Here is a 13,424-nt window from a genome sequence, read left to right on the forward strand (position 1 = left end):
TTTTTTTCAAGTTACAAAATGCATGTCCTTAAGGGATGTTGGAAGTCATAATGTCCTGGTGGTTCAGAATATATATATATATATTTTTTAATCATAGCACACCATGCAGTCATATTGGTATAGATGTGGCAGGATGTCATATTCTGAGTATTACTGAATTACAATTTTTGTAAGATTCTCTAACACAGAGCAACGTACTGTATAAAAAAAAACAGTTCGATTGGTTTCTCCTTCGGCAGCTTGTCTCATCCTAGCCTACTATTATGGTTACTATCGCAATAGGTATTTGTCACTGTGACGACTGAACAGACTGATACCAAACTCAAGGAGATTTCTTGGGGGAAAAAATGTATAGCCAGGTTGTATAGTCAGTTTATTTGAACCCATTTATCATCACAGATATGTAATTATCTGCAGACTATTCTGTAAAACAAGAAATACAAATGATAGATGCCATTCCCAATACATGTTCATCTTTCCTCGCTGTATTCCGGAGTTGTAAATCCTGCACGAACAGAGTAAAGTTTGCAATATCCCTGCTGCGGCTTGTATAAAATAACAGGCTTTCTGTGGTTATTTCACTTCAAGATAATTCCCTCACCTGTAAATAGTGGTACATACCAAGTCACTCATTAATGATCACATTCTGCAGTCCATGCTGTGCCCGACAACACTGTACACCCACAGCGTATAGATTGACTTATCCCTCTATCATAAATAAGGTAAGTGTTCACCAGAAATGCTACACTCTAAAAGCAATCAGAAACCATAAAAATGATGATTAATGTGGTACAGTCTGAAATGGCCTAAAATGAAACCGATTGGACCCAAGACTTGGATCTCACTCAGTCACTCATCTTCTCCAGCTCTTTGGAGTAGCGCCTTAAAATGTGTCCCTCCATACCATCCTGGGGTTGGATGCTGGTTGATAATGTCTCAGTCACACCTAATAGAATTCTTAACTCTGTCAGACACAAGTAATGTACCACGTAATATAACGTCACGTTCTCACATCAATGTATAATACAATGCTTTTGGGCTTTTCTACCTAGTAAGCAGACATGCAATGTCTCAGTTTTTAGTTGTTTTTGCTCAACCAGACCTTTTATCCAGTGTCAAATACGTTATTTGGACAAAAACATTGATTATTATTATTATTAAAAGACAAACAGAGAAGAGAGGAAGAAGTGCAAAAGTTTCATTACCTTTTCAAAACACTAAATGAGCTTCTTTTTTTTTTAAAGCTACAGTTGTGTGAAGGCATTGCAAATATTATAAAAATGGGATTCACATTTTTTCCTTGTCAGAAATCAGTCATTTCACAACAGTGCAAAAAAAATCTTACTATAACTCTCAATGTAATATATATATATACACACATATTTCCACATAGAAAAATTGTATTATGCTATACCTGATGGGCACAGATGGTCCACGCAGCATTTTTAATGTTACAGATGCAGGGTGAAAGTAGCCTATATTTGTAGACTATAGAATGTACTATGTAACCAAGTTATGGTCTAATGTGCATCCTCAGAGTTTGGTTAAATATGGATGGCTGTTGTCTTTGAGTTGTGGGTAAGTGCTTCCACAGTAGCAAGTCATATAGTTTGGTTAGACATTGTATTGTTGTGAGTGTGGTCATTCACAGGGCTGCAGAGGGGCAGTGAAGGGTAGTCCGGGTAGAGCCCCCTCATGGAAGGTTGTGTCGTCAGACAGGAAGTCAACGCAATCATACATGTTGGGGTCATTGAGGAACTCCTGGAGGGTGGGATTCAGGTCCTCATCGGGAACCACCATGGCAACAGAGAACATGGGGTCAAGACTCAGGGGCATCTCTGGGGGAAGAGGGTCCCCAATTATGCCCGAGAGAGGGAAGGTGGAGGGCTCTGTTGTAAGAAGTAATTTAAAATCAGTTATTTATTCTAGTTACAATCGAGACTCAACGGTTTCATTTGGAAAACAGCATTCTGCACCTCACTGAGGAAGCAGATATGTATTAGGTGAAAAACACAGAATGGAATATCATTATTAGTGATACAAAACAGCCAGTTGTGGTTAGTTAAAACATACAGTCCACAGACATTAAGATGCATCTTGAACATATGGTAGTCCCTCCAGGATTTCAGTTTTTTTGTGGTATTTGCAGGGAAAAATGCTTGAGTTTGCTGTGGCAATTCTGACATTTTGCATAGCAATATCCAATAGCCTTTGCATAGCAATATCCAATAGCCTTTGCATAGCAATATCCAATAGCCTTTGCATAGCAATATCCAATAGCCTTTGCATAGCAATATCCAATAGCGTTTGCATAGCAATATCCAATAGTCGTTTGCATAATGTTAATATACCCTAATTGTTCATCTTATGCATACGTTGATACTACTCTATATCATCGACTGCATCCTTATATAATACATGTATCACTAGCCACTTTAACTATGCCACTTGGTTTACAATTATCTCATATGCGTTACTGTATCGATATCATCTACTGTTCTTGCCTATGCTGCTATGTACCATCACGTTTCATAGCAATATGTACATATTCTTTATCCCCTACACTGTGTATAAGACAGTTTTTTTTTTGGCAATTAGTTAATTAGCGTTTTACTGCATTGTCAACTAGAAGCACAAGCATTTGCATAGCAATAACATCTGCTAACCATGTGTATGTGACAAATAAAATTTGATTTGATTTGAATTGAATAGCCTTTGCATAGCAATATCCAATAGCCTTTGCATAGCAATATCCAATAGCCTTTGCATAGCAATATCCAATAGCCTTTGCATAGCAATATCCAATAGCCTTTGCATAGCAATATCCAATAGCGTTTGCATAGCAATATCCAATAGCGTTTGCATAGCAATATCCAATAGCAATATCCAATAGCGTTTGCATAGTAATATCCAATAGCGTTTGCGAAAACGCGTTAAAAAAAAAAAACATGTTGACTTGATGAGTGTGGCTTGATTGAATTATATGAGGTAAATGTGCACGGATTGGTTGAAATTGCAAGCCCTCTCTGTGTTGCGGTGATGGTCAGTTTTATGCAACAATATTGTGATGATTTGACTGGTTTTATGCTGAAATAGTGCAGTGATTGGTCAAATTTGTAAGCACTCATAATAGGCAGGGAATTGTAGATTTTTCAAAAGAAATTGCAATTGCAGAATCCTGGAGGGACTGGTATGGTGAACAGAGGAAGAGAAAGGGTGTAAACGGAGTCTGTAAAACACCTACCCTGCTCACTATAGCTAACATTCTCTACAGAGAATCGCACATGCAGGCATATGCAGAACAATGAGACAATTGGGGGGGGGGTTAAGGAAAACAGTAAACCAAAAGAAACCAAGCTGATTGAGGTGCCCTCCCTCCTATGGTTTTAGCAGTCAGTAGGGAGACTTAAGGACCCCTACTTTGAATTGATCGGCTAAAGACAGAGAAACTTAAGGAGGGCAGATAAAGCTCAAAAGCATGCGATTGTGTTTAGGAGCAGATTGCTGACTTCTGATGAGAAAAAGGGTCAGACGACACTTAAAGGGATTTGGTTGATTGGTGGTTTACTGGGAGGCTTGGCGACTCACCGAAGGCCTCTCCACCCAGACCAGATCTTGGGTTCATTAGCCCTGAGCCTTCCACAGTGTCAGAATACATAGGTGACTTAGCCTCCAGTGTGTTCCTACAGTAACCAATGATAAATAGCCATTACACACAACCAGTTCCTGAGGTGACCAATGAGAGACTGGGATTACACTACCATTTTGATGGAGCCAGAGTATTTTCACATGAGCTTTCATTTACAAAATGGCCTCTATTTCAGAAAGCACAGGTGGAATGGGGGGTAAGGGAGGCTCATGTAGGGATTTTCAGGTGGATTGTAAGTCACATGTTAAGGCTGGATAAATGAAATGTTAAAAAGACTAACTCAAAAATACTCACTCTTTAGATACGAAAACCAACTTAGTTTTGATGTACTTAATGTATTGACTATCCGCTGAAAAGACAAAGGTAAATTATTTAGATTAATAGAAATCAACTCAACTTGCAAAAAGGATGTCAAATTCTTCATAAACAAACTATAAAATGCATCCAGAAACCAAACTTTCATTGCACCACAAGATCCTTCTGGTATAGTCACCTCCACTCTTCTCTGTGTAGTACTTCCCGAAGGCCTCCACTTTGGGCGTGTCAGGGTAGAGGAAGAGAAGCGGGTTTTCCGGGACGTTCTCGTCCTCCAGGATCTGGAAGTTTCTGATGATCTCATGAAAGGGGATCTGGCTAAGGTCCACTTTGGTGAAGGGCTGCACCGATCGCACATCAGGCTCACCTGGAGAGGGAGGACAATAACAAAGATAATAGATTAGATAAAGGTAGTAGAGAATGTGTGGAAAAGGGGCAGGGAGGGCAATATAGGGGGACAGATAGGAGGAGAAATTCACCCTCATTGGAAGCACTAATGTCAATCATTTCATCGGATGCTACAATATAAAAAGAGTCACTGTGTGTAGTACAAGACATCCTTAATGTGACGTAGAAATCTTGCAAAAATAATTTCCCAGCTTCTTGTTAAGTCTCTGTCCCATGCCATATGATCCTGCCGTCTCACCGGTGGGGGAGTAGTCCACCCAGGAGAAGGTGATGCCTCCATCTCTGATGCTCTCACTGAAGCGCAGGAGGAATGTACCCCTCCGTTTCTTCTTCAGGAGGGTCTTCTCTTTGCCTTTACTCACAAAACCCATGATAGAACTGCAGAGTAAAAATGCACAGAGGAAACAAACCAGACCTTTAATAAGTTGTTATTAATCAAAGGACATCCATAAACAATTTCTCAAATAATGATTTTGCGAAATAACGGGCCAGCCTATCTCAGAGCCTCAAACTATAATGGGTCATTTTTTCTCCTCAGACATACCCATCTTTCCACAGGTTCTCTAAGTGACTCTTCACCATAAAAAGGATACCATCGAACCACACCCAAAAAGTGAAGTTGGTGTTAGGAACATTTTCCTGCAACACAAGGATAATTGAGGTTGGCACAGCTTAGCCTGACATTAGTATTTCCACTGTCAGCATCATGCAGAGAGCTAACAAGTGACAAGATAGTCACCTTGCTGAACTTAGTCCATGAGATGTTGCAGGCGTCGTAACTTTGCTGCTTTCCTGATGGGGCAGAAAACAATAATTTGCCAAACCTACTTCACTGACATCTCTAGACCTGAAAGTCATGTAGCACTGTAAACATACCAGACAATGAACACTATACCTAGGATTGAGATGGGTAGTAGACGTACCAAAGAGTTTGTGTGCGATCATGTCCAGCTGGTTAGATTCCAGACCCCGCGTGGTGGAAGAGAGGAACTGCCAGCTCAACATCTCCCCTAGTTGGGACCACATAGCCACGGGACAGTTGGCAAAGAACAGAAGGTTCTGCAGAAACACATTCTTAACAATTATTAAAACACACAAATATAAATGTATTAAAAAAATATATATTTAAAGAGTTGGCTAAGTAGTTGTTTGAACAAGACATCTGATCAAAAGCTGGGGGACCTGTATTGGTGACCTCTCACCTTTGGCTCGAGGCAGAGCATATTGAACCAGAGGATGGAAGCCCAGGCACTCTGCTGCTGGCTGGAGTTGGAGATGATGACCACAGGGAGAGAGGACGTCTGGGGTGGGATGCAGTGGACAAAGGAACATGCATTCGTATGACCGACTACTGCAGCATGGACCTTATTACATTTAGATAGTTTTTAGCAGACAATCATCCAGGGAAACCAATGCAAGTTACACCAGACCACCCTTACTGTGTCCCAAAATATGGGGCTGATAGCTAATGAGGGCACAGGGAATGACAGGAAGACACACCTCTAAGGAGACTGACATGTCGTGCAGAAGGAACTCTGTGTTAAAGTTGATGATGTGCAGCTCCTCTGTGACGCTGAGAGAGAGCTGTTGGCACAGAGAGGTTCACCACCAACACATCCAGGATCAAACACACCTGCTGCTCAACTCTACTACAGCATGGCTGAAGTAGAGTTGTTCCTAATGCTTTGAGTATTAAAGTCGATATATGTTGAAGCATGATGTAAACTCACATCATGGATCCCCTTGCCCCCTCCTCCAGATTTCTGCTCCTTCAGTGTCTGCAAATACAAATTAAATCTGTTTTGGTTAGTCCATCTCTGCTATAAGCAATTGTGATGACAAAATTGCATAATCCATCAGCTAATTGATATCATAATTGATTCATCAAAACCTTAAATTGAGACTCAGCTACATGATGTTGCCATGAGCAACACCGCAGATGTTACAGATGAAAGTGATGCACTGACAGTGTATCTGTGCAGGTGCGCTTCAATAGCTACAACGTGATAGCTGAGGAACCGTAAACACTGGAGAAGTACAGCCTAGCGCTTCAATGCTCTTAGTTGTTGCGGAAATTGCCCCAATATTACAGTTCACCTTGTGCATCACTGACTCTACCTTTATGCAAGTCAACTGCATACAGTTTCATGGTTAATTTCCACTCAGAGTTGTGTAACTGACTACCAATCCATCTCTCTCCGCCAACAAGTCCTACTGACTCACCAGATGCCTGAAGTCTGCCACCATGCCTCCACTCATACTCTCAGCCATGTTCAGGGCCTTACTGTTGGTCCCCAGGACATTGAACCGACGGTACCTACAGGCCAAGAGAACATGGAGTGACAGGGTGAATGTATAAAAGTGGTTTACATGAATTTGTTGAGACACATTAAGATTTCTTTACATTCGTTGTCATGGTTTTACATTTCAAATTTGGCACAAATCTAGTACCAAATGTCACATCTTACCCTTTGACCAAAGGAGCCTCCCTAGAGATGAGAGAAAGGAACATCCACTTCAGTATAATGGCCAATAGGGGTCACTTAATTCACTCATATCATTTTCTGCCAATGTTCTAAAGTCGTCTAGCTCATAATGATCAATAAATCTCGTGACTATCTAGATGTCCGGACTAAAGCAACGAGAGCACTACATAAGGCAGGCATCTAATATGTAAAGAACAACTGATTTGATTTTCCAAAGTTCCATCCCACCTGTCCATAGACACGTTCACTTTCATGGCATGGTTCAGCTCAGGAAATTTGACAAGGAATCTAGAAGAAACACACATTAAATTGTATAAATGGATGTCACATTCACTATGACATTCAATTCAGTGACGGGCTGGTTATTTAACAGCTGTCATAACTAGGAAAGGGTCTGAAGTACTCACCTGGTCTTGACTGAGAACTGGACATTGGTACGCAGGACCAAGGGGCCTTTCCCTTGGGGCATAGAGGGCTGAGTCTCCACCACAAAGGCACTGAAAACACAAAATACCTTCTGTGAACAATAGTAAGAAAAAGAGAGCTGAACAAATCATCAGTGTGCTTGTGTATTATTATTTGCACTGTGAGGATTTACTATGTTGGTGTGTAAACTTTGTTTATCAGAATTGTTTATGAGCCAGTGTGATTGTGTATTGTAAATGGTGTAAAACCTTTTGAGCAGGCTGGTGAGGAGGCTGTCCACCCTCTTCTGCAGCGCTGGTTTCTGCTTCTTCACAGGGTCTTGGTCATAGGTCACCTTCCCCATCAGCTCCTCCAGCTTCTTAAGGAACTTACGCACCTGGAACAGACACTCCGCCTCCGTTGTAAACCTAGAGGGAGGTCAGACGGGCCGAATAGAGGTCATACAGGAGATCACACAGAGGGGTCAGAGGTCAAACACAACAGAATGAACATGGTCTACCGCTGCAGGCTCTTTCTAAGAAAGGCTTCGTAGTCGCTCCTTCAGCAAGCCAGGGCAGATGTACTGAACGCTCAACAGCGTTACAGCAGAAAGCAGTTAGAGATGGTTTAGGTCAGGTAGATCTACAGAGGTGAATGGCTGTACTGTACCACTTCTCCAGCTGGTCCAGGCAGGTGCTGTCTGGGGCTCCAATGCAGGCCTTCTGCTGCCTCCTTTGCCACTGCACTAGCTCTTCCCTCACAAGCACACACAGCAGCTCCTCTACACCGTCCAGCAGCACACCCATACCGGACAACATGCTCTACAGCAGAGACGGGGAGGAGGAAGGGAAGAGAGAGGGGGGAGAACCAGAGGAAATACATGTTATATGAATAATACACTTCATAATGTCCTCATTTATTATTAGGTGAATGTCTAAGGCGTAAATTGTTTAAGGTGATGTAGACTAGAGGATTGTGGGTGGTACCTTCCTGGAGGCATCCAGTCTGTTGAGTAGAGCCTGCAGCACCTTCATCTGTTCCGTCTTCTCTGCCTCGTTGGTGGTGCCTATGCACAAGAGCCTGAGTTATCGTCAAGTCAACAAATCAACTACAATAGAATGAGGTTACAGATGTCACCCGATAGAACACGTCACTTCATAACTCACATCCAAGACAAAAGAAAATTGACTCTTCATAGCCATGTGGGCTTTAGGGAAAAATATACAGTATCATATCTCAGTCTGTATCCTCTGCTGAATCGATTATCACAAATACAAAGGATGAGCTCACCTTCCATGTTATGAGTCTGGTATTTAAAATCAAACTCATCTTGTTGTTCCTCCAGACATTTCACTGTGTGTTCCATGCACTGCATTTACGACATGAACAAAAAAACAGACAAACTGTCAAAACTGTCAATGGTGGTCTGTAAAACCAAATCTTATTGGTCCCATACAGATATTTAGCAGATGTTATTGCAGGTGTAGCGAAATGCTTGTGTTCCTAGCTACAACAGTGCAGTAGTATCTAACAATACACACAAATCTAAAAGTAAAAGAATGGAATTTAGAAATATATAAATATTAGATTGAGCAATATCAGTGTGGCATTGAATAAAATACAGTATATAAATGAGTAAAACACTTTGTAAACAATACTACCATGACATTATGTTATCATAATGAAAGGTTTGGCAGCAACATTAAAGGAGAGCCCGCCCCCCATAGGATGCTCATATCATGGTAGGCATCGCAACCTTTAGACTCACGGAGACGCTCACCTGAACTTTATTCTTAAGGTCTGTCATCTTACGCTCAATGTTCCGCTGGCTGTCTGTCTCCATGGGGTTCTGCTGGACCTGCAGCAGCTGGACCTGAGAGGAAGAGGATGAAGAAACACAGTATTGATGACCCTAAAGTCTTTCAAATGTGATGTACCCCCTCCTAAGGTTCTGAGAAAGTAGGTATACAGGATTACCCAATCCCGCACCCTATTCTTAAATGTCCTTTTATAATACACACTGCCTTTGGAAAGTATTCAGAACCATTTACTTTTTCTACATTTTGTTACGTTTCATTTTAGAATAATGCTGGATTAAATTTTAAAAAATCCTCAATCTACAAGCAATACCCCACAAAGACAAAGCGAAAACAGGTTTTTAAAAATGTTTGCAAATTTATACAAAATTAAAAACAGAAATATCTTATTTTAGTACTCAGACTCTTTGCAATGAGACTCGAAACTGAGCTCAGGTGCATCTTGGTTTCCATTGATCATCCTTGAGATGTTTCTACAAGTTGATTGGAGTCCACCTGTGATAAATTAAATTCATTGGACATGATTTGGAAAGGCACACACTTGTCTATGGTCCCACAGTTGACAGTGCATGTCAGAGCAAAAACCAAGCCATGAGGTTGAAGGAATTGTCCATAGAGTTCAGAAACAGGAATATGTCAAGGCACAGATCTGGGGAAGGTTACCAAAACATTTCTGCAGCATTGAAGGTTCCCAAGAACACAGTGGCCTCCATCATTCTTAAAATGGAAGAAGTTTGGAACCACAAAGACTCTTCTTTCAGCTGGCTGCCCGGCCAAACTGAGCAATCAGGGGAGAAGTGCCTTGGTCAAGGAGGTGACCAAGAAAGTGATGGTCAATCTGACAGAGGTCTAGAGTTCCTCTGTGGAGATGAGAAAACCTTCCAGAATGACAATCATCTCTGCAGCACTCCACCAATCAGGCCTTCATGGTAGAGTGGCTGATGGAACATCTGGACAGACCTGAAAATAGGTGTGCAGAAACACTCCCCATTCAACCTGATAGAGCTTGAGAGTATCTGCAGAGAAGAATGGGAGACACTTCCCAAATACAAGTGTGCCAAGTTTGTAGCATCATACCCAAGAAGACTCAATGCTGCAATCGCTGCCAAAAGGTGCTTCAACAAAGTACTGAGTAAAATGTCTGAATACTTACATAAATGGGATATATATTTTTCATAAATTAACAAAAAAAATCTAAACCTGTTTTTGCTTAGTTATTATGGGGTATGGTGTGTAGATTGAGGGGGAAAAAAACTATTTAATCGATTTTAGAATAAGGCTGTAACCTAACAAAATGTGGAAAAGTCAAGGGGTCTGAATACTTTCGGTTCTTAAAGGCTCTGTGTTTGTCTAACCTGCTCAGCCAGCTCAGCGTTCTGCAGGATCTCCTTCTCTTTCACCAGAAACCACTGGATGATGTTGGCCAGATTATAAGGCTCCTCTTGGTACCTCTGGAGGAAGAAAGGGAGTGAAGAGTAGTTTTACTAGAGTAGTTTTACTTCATCAAGACCTTGAAGGGCTGCAAACTCAGTAGCTCTAAGACCCAGTTGACTACTGTTCTAGAAGGTTCTATCTACACTGAACAAAAATATAAAACACAACATGTGAAGTGCTGGGCCCATGTTTCATGAGCCAAAATAAAATATCATAGAAATGTTCCATACAAACACATACAACTTCTCACAAATTTGTTTTAATCCCTGTTGCCAAGATAATCCATCCACCTGACAGGTGGGGCATATTAAGAAGCATGATCACTACACAGGTACATCTTGTGCTGGGGACAATAAAAGGCCACTCAAATGTGGGGTTTTGTTAAACAGTGCAATGCCACAGGTGTCTCAAGTTGAGGGAGCATGCAATTGGCATGCTGACTGCACGAATGTCCACCTGAGCTGTTGCCAGATACTTGAATGTTAATTTCTCTACCATAAGCTGCCTCCAGCATCCATTTAGAGAATTTGGCAGTACGTCCAACCAGCCTCACAAGCGCAGACCACATGTATGGTATCATGTAGGCAAGCAGTTTGCTGATGTCAACATTGTGAACAGAGTGCCCCATGGTGGCGGTGGGGTTATGGTATGGGCAGGCATAAGCTCCGGACAACGAACACAATTGCATTTTATCGATGGCAATTTGAATGCAGAGATACCGCGACATTATCCTAAGGGCCATTATCATGCCATTCGTCTGCCACCCTCACCTCATGTTTCAGCATGATAATGCACTACCTATGTGGTAAAAATATGTATACTATATCTGGAAGCTGAAAATGTCCCAGTTTTTCCATTGTCTGCATACTCACCAGACATGTCACCCATTGAGCATGTTTGGGATGCACTGGGTGGACACGTATGACAGCATGTTCCAGTTCCCACCAATATCCAGCAACTTCTAACAGCCATTGAACATTCCACAGGCCACAAACAAAATCCTGATCAACTCTATGCGAAGATGTGTCACAACAAATACTGACTGGTTCTGATCCACACTCCTACCTTTTTTTCAGCTATCTGTATTCCCAGTCATGTGAAATCAATAGATTGGGGCCTAATGAATTTTTCAATTGTCTGATTTCCTTATATGAACTAACCAATATCTATGAAATTGTTGGTTTATATTTATGTTCAGTATATTTATCATAGACACCCCATAGAGAGCCACACCTGGAAGCTTTGTTTGAAACGGCGTATGTTGTGCTGCAGCAGGAAGGACTCTCCCCCCTGGACGAAGCGGCTGTGCTGGATATCCAGGTTCTCTAATAACACCTGGAACAGCAACATGGCAACATCATGGTCCCGCGCTGCACGATCCCTAAGGACGGAAACACAAGGAAACTGGTTTAGGAACTACATAGAGCTTCATTCACCCCTTTTCCCTGACATTCTTTGAGTTTGTTCTACATGGACATCCCTGTAGTCCTTCAGACATCCCTAAATCAGTGCATAGTCACCCAGACCCTTTCATTTTTTTAGTGGCTGAAACAAGAAATAGTGCAGGATGAGTGGACTGCCTCACCAGTCTTGACCCTCTATCCAGTGTGCCAGGTAGTGGCGTACATCCATGGGGAAGGCATCCCCATCATACAGCTCATCCACCTGTGTCAGGTACACAGACTCCAGCTGCCTTAGCTTCTCCCACTGTGCCATGCCTGGCTGAAGACAACACCACACGTATGCATATAATCATTAATAACAGCCATACAGACAGAGTACACAATACGAGGTGAGGTTTGTTTACTAAGCTTGCACATCTAGGGACATTATCTTCTTTGCATTGCTGCCAGTGGTCTGACCACAAGACTACATGTAACAGGTATATGGCTGAAACACACTCATGGCCTGAGAGAAAGTACCCTTTGAATACTTGAATTAATATTTTCCTACACCAAGTATAGGCTATGCCTCAAGAATCCGTTTCTGCGGTTGGAAAGTCTGTTTCAAAGTAAAAAGCCACCCACATGACATTCTGGAAAATGTAAACAAAACTATCATTGTTAAAACGTCTAGGTTCTGACTCGCTACAGGCAAGAACAAGGCTGATGTGTCCATATTATCCAGAGTTTTACTATCTATTGGTCACCACAACACAGTTGCACAAACATATCATATAAGAGCCCGTGTGGAACAGATGTGTCGGTGACTAGCAAGAGTAATGTTACAGTGATGGCCGTCAACATCATGTTCTAACCGGACAGCACCAGTGGGCAGAACCAAAACCAATCCGCATTAAGTGCACTAGCTATTTAAAATCAATATTAAGTTCTGACAGGACCACAACATTACTAGAGGGTGAGGACATATCCAACCAACCGCTCAGACGAACTCCAGCTAGCCGTTTTTACAATCACATAAATATAATACGTCATAGACAAACTTAACACAACTAACGTTAGCTAGTTAAGTTACCATTCTGACTGATTTATGCTCAGCAAATTATATCAAAAATACGTTCATGCTCAGCGGTGTACGTGACATTCAGAAGGCTACATTTAGTAGATCAGATCATGTTAGCCAGTTGTCACTCACCTTTTACGTTACTGCAGTAAATGTTTCTGATTATCGATGACGCGCTATTCGCAATGTTGTAGGATTGACAGCTGGTACGTTTTTAACAGAAATTATTTGTTGGTAATTGTGTAGCTCATAAAACGATAAACAGGGACAAACTTCGCTTCCTATTCATGGGAGCAGACATTTGAAACAAACTGTTCACCTCCCCCCGATTTCATTAAAAGATCACGCACTTTGTTCGCTAAATGTCCCCTCCCAATTTCTCTTTGACCAACCCCGCAATGCACCATTTTGTTTCTTATTGCCGTTTTATTTGGATCCAATGAGCCG

General features: G+C 41.6%; 1 protein-coding gene across 4 annotated transcripts; it reads right to left on the reverse strand.

Annotated features, from left to right (window-relative positions):
- Nucleotides 1-360: 360 nt before the first annotated feature.
- Nucleotides 361-13,367, reverse strand: stat2 (signal transducer and activator of transcription 2). 4 transcript variants are annotated; one of them, XM_024377988.2, is made up of 24 exons: nucleotides 13,110-13,367; nucleotides 12,100-12,232; nucleotides 11,748-11,895; nucleotides 10,436-10,531; nucleotides 9,044-9,136; nucleotides 8,554-8,632; nucleotides 8,250-8,329; nucleotides 7,933-8,084; nucleotides 7,533-7,691; nucleotides 7,266-7,355; nucleotides 7,087-7,146; nucleotides 6,841-6,861; nucleotides 6,596-6,689; nucleotides 6,103-6,150; nucleotides 5,873-5,956; nucleotides 5,575-5,673; nucleotides 5,296-5,431; nucleotides 5,112-5,164; nucleotides 4,917-5,011; nucleotides 4,611-4,750; nucleotides 4,143-4,331; nucleotides 3,944-3,998; nucleotides 3,589-3,683; nucleotides 361-1,889 (listed from the first exon to the last, which is right to left on the reverse strand). In XM_024377988.2, the coding sequence occupies exons 2-24, from the start codon at nucleotides 12,228-12,230 to the stop codon at nucleotides 1,642-1,644; spliced, it is 2,445 nt and encodes an 814-aa protein (XP_024233756.1). In that variant the 5' UTR covers nucleotides 12,231-12,232; nucleotides 13,110-13,367; the 3' UTR covers nucleotides 361-1,641. The 4 variants fall into 4 exon arrangements, with proteins under 4 accessions (XP_024233756.1, XP_024233747.1, XP_024233764.1 ...); XM_024377979.2 differs by having other exon boundaries at nucleotides 12,100-12,236; nucleotides 13,110-13,366; XM_024377996.2 differs by lacking the exon at nucleotides 3,589-3,683 and having other exon boundaries at nucleotides 12,100-12,236.
- Nucleotides 13,368-13,424: the final 57 nt, after the last annotated feature.

Source organism: Oncorhynchus tshawytscha, linkage group LG02 (assembly GCF_018296145.1).
Source record: "Oncorhynchus tshawytscha isolate Ot180627B linkage group LG02, Otsh_v2.0, whole genome shotgun sequence".
NCBI lineage: Eukaryota > Metazoa > Chordata > Actinopteri > Salmoniformes > Salmonidae > Oncorhynchus > Oncorhynchus tshawytscha.

What these genes read in the sequence shown, in the direction of transcription:
- stat2 (XM_024377988.2), bottom strand. Translation starts at nt 12,230, where the DNA reads ATGGCACAGTGGGAGAAGCTAAGGCAGCTGGAGTCTGTGTACCTGACA. An exon ending in GTGAACGTGTCTATGGACAG is followed by an intron (nt 6,862 to 7,086) that starts GTGGGATGGAAC and finishes TCTCATCTCTAG; the next exon opens with GGAGGCTCCTTTGGTCAAAG. An exon ending in TCTGGGTGGAGAGGCCTTCG is followed by an intron (nt 1,890 to 3,588) that starts GTGAGTCGCCAA and finishes TTCTTACAACAG; the next exon opens with AGCCCTCCACCTTCCCTCTC.